Source organism: Vitis vinifera, chromosome 11 (assembly GCF_030704535.1).
Source record: "Vitis vinifera cultivar Pinot Noir 40024 chromosome 11, ASM3070453v1".
Taxonomy (NCBI): Eukaryota; Viridiplantae; Streptophyta; class Magnoliopsida; order Vitales; family Vitaceae; genus Vitis; species Vitis vinifera.
Window position 1 is genome coordinate 597,830 of NC_081815.1, and position 9,675 is coordinate 607,504.

The window sequence follows — 9,675 nt, forward strand, 5'->3', positions numbered from 1 at the left end:
GGGTTTTAGATTCCATGATTATGAATTTTTTTCATTTTGAATAAGCAATGACAAATTCACAAGATATAAATGAAAAATAAAATAGAGTTGTTATTTCCATTCCTTCCAAACGTGAGACAGTGTTTCCGGACAATTCAGCCACACTCATTTATAATTGTTTTGACAAAAGATAACGCCTCATTGCTATTTCAACTCCTCCGTAAGATGAAGTCATAAAGCAGTGCAAATGGTGGTGACTGGTGAGGAATCAATGACAATAGCAGCATTATTTTCACATTTTAAATTAGGTTCAATGACTCGCTGCCGCTTTCTATATGGATTCCCTCCACCGGCGTCCATTCATTTTCCTTTCTCCTCCTCATTAAAAGATGGAAAAGAACCTATCATTTGTACCATGGCTTAGCCTATTGTTTATACAACAAAATGTAAAGTTGGGTTGAAGGAAAGAACAAAAAATATCCAAGGGTTCATTTCGACTTTTTTATTTTGTTCTCAAAATAAAATAATTATAAATACAAAAAAAAAAAATTAAACGTTTTCATTAAAAAAAAAAAAAATTAAAAAGTAATATTTAAGAACATGAGGAAAATTTATAATTTTTTAAGGAGATATTCCATTTTATATAAAAACTTCTGATTTAAAAAATAAAAAACAGAAACAACACTGAGATGATTTAGATGTTACAGGAGAAAAAAAGAAAAAAGAAAAAAATCAAAGATATGGGAAAAAAATGTTTAAAAGATTTTATTATCTTATTTTATTTAGATGCCTCCCTCAATAATTTAAATTTTTTTTCCTTAATTTTTATAAGACAACCAATCAGAAAAGATAAATAATTTATTTTTTATTTTTTAATATTTTTTTCTTCCCTTTTCTTCCTGAGAACCAATAGTCTAAAACCTAGTTTTAAACTCCTCTGTAACGGAATATATCCATATACTACTTGCATGTGCCACTTGCCCAACTGAAACCGTTCACGTTTATGTGCCCACCTGGTTGCCTGCCCCTAACCGGAAGTTTAAGACGCGATAGACATGACTTATGGTTTTGAAAACACATTTCAATGTAACTCATTACAAGGTGCAGTCATCTTTTTTAAAATGACGATTTTATTATATAATGTTTTAAGATAAAAATATAACTCATTTTTTTAAAATAAGAATTTGGTAAAAAAAAAAAATGAATCATATTTTAAAAGACGAATTTAATATAAAAAATAAATTTATTTTTGAAAAAATGAATTTAGTGCAAAAATAAAAGAGTTCAAACAAATAAAATGAGTTTAAACATCGTATAGAAATAATTTATTGATTTAAATTTATTTTTTCTTTGTTCTTTCATTCTACTTTTATTTTATATTTTCCTTCCTCATGTTCTCTCTCATATTTTCTAGAAACTAGACATGATTTAGGGAAAAAATAAATTTATCATATTTGATTTTACCATAAAAAAAATATAAAATTAAAATAAAATATAATTACAATTACTTAAAGATTAATGCATTTTGAATTGTTTAATCTCCATATAGAAAAGTTAAAATGAGTGAAATGAATTTAAAATAATAATTAAAAATAATTTATTAATCTTAAATATATATATCCCTTAAATTTTATGGAATTAACCATAACCTTAGATCACTTGCATATACAAGAAATAAGAAAGCAAGTCCTTGAAAAATGCGAGGAAAAACAAAAGGAAATAACATATAAAAGGAAAATGAAAGAAAATACTTTAATCATATCTGTTTCTTTTGTAGTTACATTATAAATCAAATTTTAGATTGTTTTCCAAAAACAAACATAGCATAACAGATGAGAATACCACTTGTACATAGTATTTATAGGACCATTATTAATAAGAGTTTGAAAGAAGCAGCCTACCATTCAACTATAAACCGAATATGAACGAGGGCTTACAAAATGCAAAGCAGCATTGACTTATAGAGAGGTCTTTAAATGACCCTAGGAGGTTTAATTCTTTCTTTTAGCAAGGAATTTTTCCCCGGCCCTACCTCAACAGGACCATAGACTAACATAATATGACTTTCCATCTTTTGAAAGGGAAGCAGCTAAAATAACATTAAAGGAAGATCAACTCTAACCAACAACACCAACCAAACCAAACATAATCGATAAGAGTCAGACGGCAGTTGGCTGCAAGACAACTAAGTTTGCTCGAAGAAATATAGTCTGTATGTACTCTGTACCCCGTTTCTCAACCATTACAATGCCACCATTTTGTTAAATAAAGGCATGTAAATATAGTCTGGTTTCGGCTCCACCTATCCCACCATATCATTTAGGGTCCGCTATAGTACCCAGTACCCAATCTCCACCTACTAATATATAGAACCAATCACGTGCATAAGTTAATTTCATTGTTTTATACCTTACTCTTAATTTTTTATTTATATATTTTTATCATGTTTATTTACACTTTGATTGTATTTGTATCCACCATCATCCAATAGTTTAGATTTTATCATATGCTTTCAACGGCCAAGACTGCAAGTTCGGTACGTGTAGAATCAGTACCCTAAAATTTCCATATGGATTAATAAAGAATTGATGCTTCTAAAAAATGAGACAGTATAAATAAAAAAAAACTACCTAGGTTGCACTTTAGTTCAATATCTCACTAGCATCGACTGTTCCGTTTCACTTAGCAATTCTATTTTCTACACTTGATTTTTGTGGATGGGGGAAGAAGGAACAACCTAAATAAATAAATGCTGTACTTTGATCTAAACCATGAGAAACTTCTGCAAATGTTATGGTGAATGAGAGTAATGTGGCTCCACCTTTTTTGGGCAGCTTTGAAACGTGTCCTTGAAATCCACGCAAGCAAAGCCTCATTTGGATTTATAGCAACAAAACCCAGCAAAAACAAATTCTGATTTCAACACTAAGCCCCATTTTCAACTAGGTTGCCTATGGTCGTATTGTAATACTGTCAAGCTTATTGGTATCCAATAAATGAAAAGGGAGAGAGAGAGAGAGAGAGAGGGGGGGAGGTCATTCCAGATAGCAAGCACAATAATAATGGGGCTTTTCGACTAGTAGAACTCCATCAAATGCCAAGCAAAAGCCAGAAAACACTTTAAAATAACATTTATCTACAAAGAATCCAATTTCGAGCAAAGAATAAACAAATTTCTCTACATAACAAACCCATTCATCCTGTGTCAAACAGATAGAACATAAGACATTTCAAAAGCATAACGTATCACTTATTATTATTTATTATCATTATTTGATAGGCTAAAAGCATAGGGTATTATTGTCATATATATATATAGAAACATTTGAAATATTTAAAAACTAATAAAGAAACATTAGCAGAATTCAGGGCAAGTCAAAATTGGTAAACCAAACTCCACATCTTCTCAACCTAAGTCCTGAATGTCCTCTTCACACAAACAACACTGGCTTAAAATTCCAGTCACCATGTAAAAGGAAAATATCAAATAGAAAGAAAGTAACTACCCTTCCTTTTAAGACAATGGAATTTTTCACACGTAGGTCCTGCCACAGTTTGAGTACCCCAGAAGCCAGGAAGATGATTGGTTCATTTGCAACAAATGAAGGAAGAAAAGTACCAACCTTGTAAATAGATAAATTCCCTCTTTTCCCAACATGTATAAGAATTATGGAGAGAAAAGTAGTAATAATAATTATCTAATCACTTTATGTCCTGTGGTCCATAGCTAAAGTAATTTGGCCCTAATCAACAATGCCCTAGCTCAAGGCACTTTGTAGATAATTGTTAACATAAACATAGGATTTTGGGGCATTTTTCCAACTTGGAAAATGTGGAGCATATGAAAAATCGATCAAAAAAAGAAAGAGCAAGAGTGCATTCTGAATATGTTTCATTTTGTTTTTAACTTACGGTTATTACTATTAGAAAAGGATGACTATGCCAAACACTAGGAGTTTTAGGCACATTTTCAGGAAACTACTCATTTCCCTAGTCTCAAACAATGCAAAATCTAAATTTCAACACGATGATATCTTTTCTCAGCAACTAAAAGAATAAGAACAAATAATCAATAATAGTCCAACATAGAAAAAAGGTGGGTGTGGAGCGGGTGGGGAGGGGGAAGGGGAAGGATTTCAAGGCTCAATCAGAAATTTGGATATCTAATGGTTGATCCTGTACCATTGCAAGTATGACACACACCAGACAAAGCTGTTCCAATGAAAGAGAGAATAAACTCAGATTTTCTTTTCAGTTAGTGTGTTGTATATATACATTTTATCTAAACAATAAACTGAATCCATTTCTCTTTTGCTTTTTCCCCTCTTAATCTAAAAAAAAATAATCTATTTCTTTTAAACAATAAAAGAATCCTTTTTTCCGTATGTACCTTTCCAGCCATGTGTGATAACTAATCAGATAAGTGAACATCACATAATACCATTAGCTATATAATGAATTACCACTAACAAATCAATTTGATTGGATATTGGTAGTCCAATGGTTTTTGTTAGATTCTTTGGAGAGTGAACAAACTTTAAGAAAGGTCAAAAAAAGAGTAGGCAAATTAAAAGGGCTGGTATGCTTCAGATGATCTAGATATGGCCAGATGTTATCAGCAAATGAAAGAAACCTCAGTAATGAAGGGAAGCCTAATACCATCACAAGCCCTCTTTCTTCTTGGTCCCCTATCCTCTGGGATGGGGTGGGGTGGTGCTGGGTTGAATGTTAAGTAATGATCTCTCCATTAATCTCTCCCCATACTAATGAAACCTCCTTTAGCCCATGACACAGTATTTGTTGTCTGCACCTCCCTAAACTAAGAGGGATGGCATCAGGTCCACCACAAAAAGTACACAGTCAACTGCATTGCTGTTTAACTACACAGGTCAAAGTTCACCAGCTTCATTTTGTTATCTATGACCTATCGCCTATGCATAGAACCAAACACCAAATCGGTCCTGATGGTAGAATCATAATGCCAAAATTCACCTCGATTTGATGATCCAAACTTTCATTCAGTCAAAATGAAGAACACCTGGGAGCATAAAAATAGTATGCACAGTCAAATAGTTAAAACTCATTTGATCAAGTTGGTTCACGGTAAACATGATGAACTCCATATGATCCATCATATGGCAGGTCCTAATATTTTTAGTTGCTGACATGTGATACGGTACTGAATTAGGAGATAAAAGTTTTAAAGAAAACCACTCTCCAGCAACAATCTCATCAGTAGAGTTTCAATTTTCCCAACATATTGAACATTACTTACAAAACAACAAGACAATCTCCAGTAACCGTAATTAAACAAATAAAAATAAAAATGTGCAAGCACAGGCAACAAGAGGGGATAATCCAGCTCAATGAATACATGGAAAAGATATTTTCCCTATTTGTGAATCATGGAAATACAAATTAAAAATCAACTGGGGTTACTGATGACACCTGTGTGTTCTCTGGAACTAATTGATGGCCTGAAAACTAATTCACAGAGGTGACAGCAAAGATACCTCACTCAAATTTGATGAAGTAATGTTTTAGTACTCCACGAGTGATAGCTCCTAAAGGGCATCCAAACACACATAGCTTCAAAATTGATACATCCAATACAATGCCTCACTTCATATCCTGCATCACAGATCCAAAAATAGACCAACTTATGACATGAATAAACCATTGATTGCTCTCATTTCCAAACAAAATCTGATTTATTATTGTAGAGAAATGGATACATAGAAAGCACAAAGCTTCAGCAATTATGAGAATATATCAAGAAATTATAATAGACAATACCAAACAGCTGAGCAGGGGCATAATAAGCCAAGCCAAGTATTCTGCAATTCAAACTTGGTTTATTTGAGTTTGAATTGAGCTCTAAACAAGCTTGAGCTTGGCCCAGGCTGAATCAACCTGACAAAGTTCATTTTGGGTCAAGTAAGGTTTTTTGAGGCCCATGTATTTTTATGAACCTATCCAAGCTTATTATTTAGCCTAATCCAACAGTCAGATCCATTTCAAATCCAACACCAATAGCCATATGAATTAGACACATTTCCTTTCACTTGGTAACTGTGATTGTAAAAGCTAACCCAATTCCTCATGATTCATTATGAGCTTTATTACATGGCCACTTTCTTAAATATGTTTTCGGCTTGTTTCTAGGGGTCAGAATTCTAGCTGCATGCTCCTAACTCAAACTTGATTTCTTAAACAATTAAAGTTTAGGATGGCTTGTTTAGAAGATGAACAAGCTTACATAAGGACACTAACAGGCTGCACCAAAGACGATCATTTTTACCAGTCCAATCAGCCTCTTTGATGCCTCAGCAATATAGTATCCAGCCCATGGACGTGCAATATGGTATCCAGCCCATGGATGTGACATATAGGACACATTAAGATGAACTGGGGAGGCTAGGATCTTCCATATAGTAATGCATTAGAAATCTGCTGCTATCATTGCAGTAAGACGGTCAATGTTTTTGCTACTTTACGTGTCTGTAGCATATTGATATTAAGCGATGCAGCTTAACCATAAAAAAAATGCACTAAGGAAGACATCAGAAGCAAGTGTATGGGTATTTCATTGTGCATCTTGAGTCTGCTCACCTCAATATATAGATTGTGACGTTTGAGAGTGTTGCTCCTCGATTAAAGTTTGAACTCTCTGCAGTGAACACCACATACATGTTCCACAGTTAGAGACATTACCCATGACAAATTCTTTTTTCCACGATAAAAAGTATTGTTGCCTTTCTACCTTTACAGAGCTTTCAACCTCCTCTAGTTTTTGTAAGATCATAAGCTCCCCTGAAGGAGGAAAAGAGTCATGTCTAAGAGATTTTGATGGTGACATCTGCAATCATAAAAGGAGGAAAATTATAAAACCAAATATGAGAGAAAGAGAGAGAGAGAGAGAACTCCAAAGGACAAACTTCTTCCTGGTTGTGTAGAAAATGACAAAGCGAACTAAAAGAGCTAAAGCATCAATAAATTATTTAAGAAAATTTTCAAGAACTCAAACTGACTGGGGGTTCAATTTTTGTACTAATGTTTTGACATACCCATGCAGTAGATGAACGACCTATCCTCAAACTTGGAACATCTTCAATTGCAGAAACTTGCCTGGAGAGAACATCACTTCTTATATCTGAAAGTCGTGCTAGAACAGCCTAAAAAGGCATCGGTATTAACTAAATAAATCAATTTCCTTTAATGTGATGTCACAGATAAGAAACATGATCTGATAATAAGGAGTACCTTCCTAAAAGCACCTGGATATGCAACTCCTTGAATTTGAACATCATCACTTGGTGGTCTTCTCACACCCTCATTCTCAATTCTAATAGAGTATACACCAAAAAGGGACTGCAAATATCCTGAGAATAACAATAAGTGCTTCCTAAATATTATGAGGATTAAGGTAGTAATTGAGAATTGGAATTTTAATTAGGTAAGGGGAAGCAGAAATTGTCTGCAGCAAGAAGGAAGAATAGCATGATATCAAAAGTTGCATGGTTTAATATAGCAGGGAATTCATTCAATCCTTTTTGATTGCCCAAGTTGCACTAAATGCAGTGTCAATGACATGTAGGTCCAGATTAGCCCATTATATGTATTAAAATAGAACTCAAAACATCCCAGGCCAACCTGATCCACAATATTTTGCTGGAAAATCAAGCAGCTTGGCCTTTATATAAAGATATAAGAAACAACAGCTTAGAAATTTTACAGGTACTGTGGATAGTGGAAAGGATTCATGCTAACACTTTTTACCTTGTTCAATTACAACATCAGCAACTGAAGGCAATAGAACGTGCTTCTCTTTCTTCAGTACTCCAAAACATGGGAATGGTACTGGTTTTCTATACTGAGCAAACAGACAGTGTGTTACTGAAATGTATAAGTACATGACTTGCATAATCTAATGTGACATTTAGAGCATTATCTGTGTTGTATGCAGGAGAATACAACAATGCATTAGCAACCATTTATTAGACCAATAAAATATTAAGGCAAAGGGCTTAGAAAACTTGTCAGCAGCTTCAACCAACAAAAAATAAACTACTTAAGAAGTTTCACTTCCAATCTTAAAACTAAAACCAATACCAATATTTATGAACCAGTGGATTTTGGACTGAATTCTAATCATACAGATTCCAAATTCACATAAACAATGCCAAAGCAAAACCAAAATTTTCAAACCACACGAAATTGAATATCCGAATTAAACCCAACCCTCCCCAATTAAGCATGTTATGATCGAAAATGGGCACACACAAAACAATTTAGTAAACACAACACAGAGCTTGCTGAAAGAAAAAGATGAAACTTGCAATGCTTGCAGATTTACCTTGTAGACTATGGCATTAGGTGTGACATATAGCCTTCTCGACCGAATATCCTTCCGCAATATATGTCTACGTACTGGTAGATAAAGCAACATGAACAATCCAATTCCCCAAGCTAAAATTAGAAGCAACGAGTATAGAACCCATTGAGCTGTTTGATACTTCACAAAATTATCTTCCATCTCTTTGAAAGAGGCTGTATATAGGACTGTTTCATCTTCAGCTCCAGTATCTTCATCATGAGAACCAGGTTTGGACAATAGGCCTCTCTCCAAGAGGTTCATTTGTGCGGCTCCGTCTCCAGATCCCATCTGCAGTTAAAACTGTTGAACCAAACCGCTTAAAAGCTCAATGCAACAAATTATTGCTTAATTGGCCAATAAAAATGCTATATATGAAGTTTTCGTTGCAGAAGAAAATGTAAGAGAACACATTTAAATAAAACTTTTGAATCTTGAACTCCCCATTACTTGAGACAAGATGAAGCAGAGACCTCCACTTACCTGTCCCTGATGAAAATACTTCACTTAATTGAATTGAGTTTGTCGTTCCCTGAAAAACCGAATCAACATCATACAGGATTATTTTCATTTAATTCCCTCGGTTTTCTCAGCAACCAAAATCCAAAAAAGAAAAAGAAAAGAAAAGAAAAAAGTGCTAGTCCGCTGCCCTAATTTTCCGATTGAAATGCTAATATTGCCTAATCCCCAATCTCTTAGATTCATAAAAGCTTGAAGAGCCATAAAATCGCATTACGAATTCATTTTCGTTAAGCTCTTTCGAATACTAGTCCATAAACAAGATTTAAAAAAAGAAAAAAATATAAATAAAATAATGCCAGTTTCCAATCGTTCGTACAGTCAATAACGTAGAAAGAAGAAACCAAGAGCTTCAAAGAACAAAATAAGAACTTACCGATTCGGAATTTGAACTCTTCGCCAATGAAAGTTCAGAGATTGAAGCTGTTATCCCCTCTTTCCGAATTTTCAAGCGCCGGTAGAGGCTTGCACTAACGTGCGCCACTTCCCAAAGCCAGGGCTTTGAGGAGACCTTGATAACATGTAGCGGCGGCACACCAAAAGTCTCTGTTCTCCACAATCAAGGCCGTCGATATTAAACGACCGCGATGGTGATCACGAAGTTGGCTCGCGCAAATTGATGTATCTCTGAGGGTGCACCGCAGTCAGCAGGCTCGAGCACACGGGAATATTTAGATGCAACGAATTCAAGAAAAAGACGAGTAGGTGCTGGGATAGTTTGGTAATGGAACTTCCAGGGGTCCTGTGGCATAGTGGAAATAGTCAAATACTCAAATTCCCTCTTCATTCCCCGCAATTTAAAT

The 9,675-nt window shown here is 34.3% G+C and overlaps 1 protein-coding gene across 2 annotated transcripts; it reads right to left on the reverse strand.

The window, feature by feature from the left end:
- Positions 1 to 5,195: 5,195 nt before the first annotated feature.
- LOC100256095 (uncharacterized) lies at positions 5,196 to 9,675 on the reverse strand. Of its 2 annotated transcripts, none has more exons than XM_010657790.3 (9): positions 9,249 to 9,675; positions 8,837 to 8,885; positions 8,336 to 8,644; positions 7,759 to 7,852; positions 7,243 to 7,361; positions 7,047 to 7,154; positions 6,743 to 6,838; positions 6,592 to 6,649; positions 5,196 to 5,610 (listed from the first exon to the last, which is right to left on the reverse strand). In XM_010657790.3, exons 3-8 carry the CDS (start codon positions 8,642 to 8,644, stop codon positions 6,593 to 6,595), a joined length of 783 nt encoding a protein of 260 aa, XP_010656092.1. In that variant the 5' UTR covers positions 8,837 to 8,885; positions 9,249 to 9,675; the 3' UTR covers positions 5,196 to 5,610; position 6,592. The 2 variants fall into 2 exon arrangements, with proteins under 2 accessions (XP_010656092.1, XP_002277580.2); XM_002277544.5 differs by having other exon boundaries at positions 8,336 to 8,656.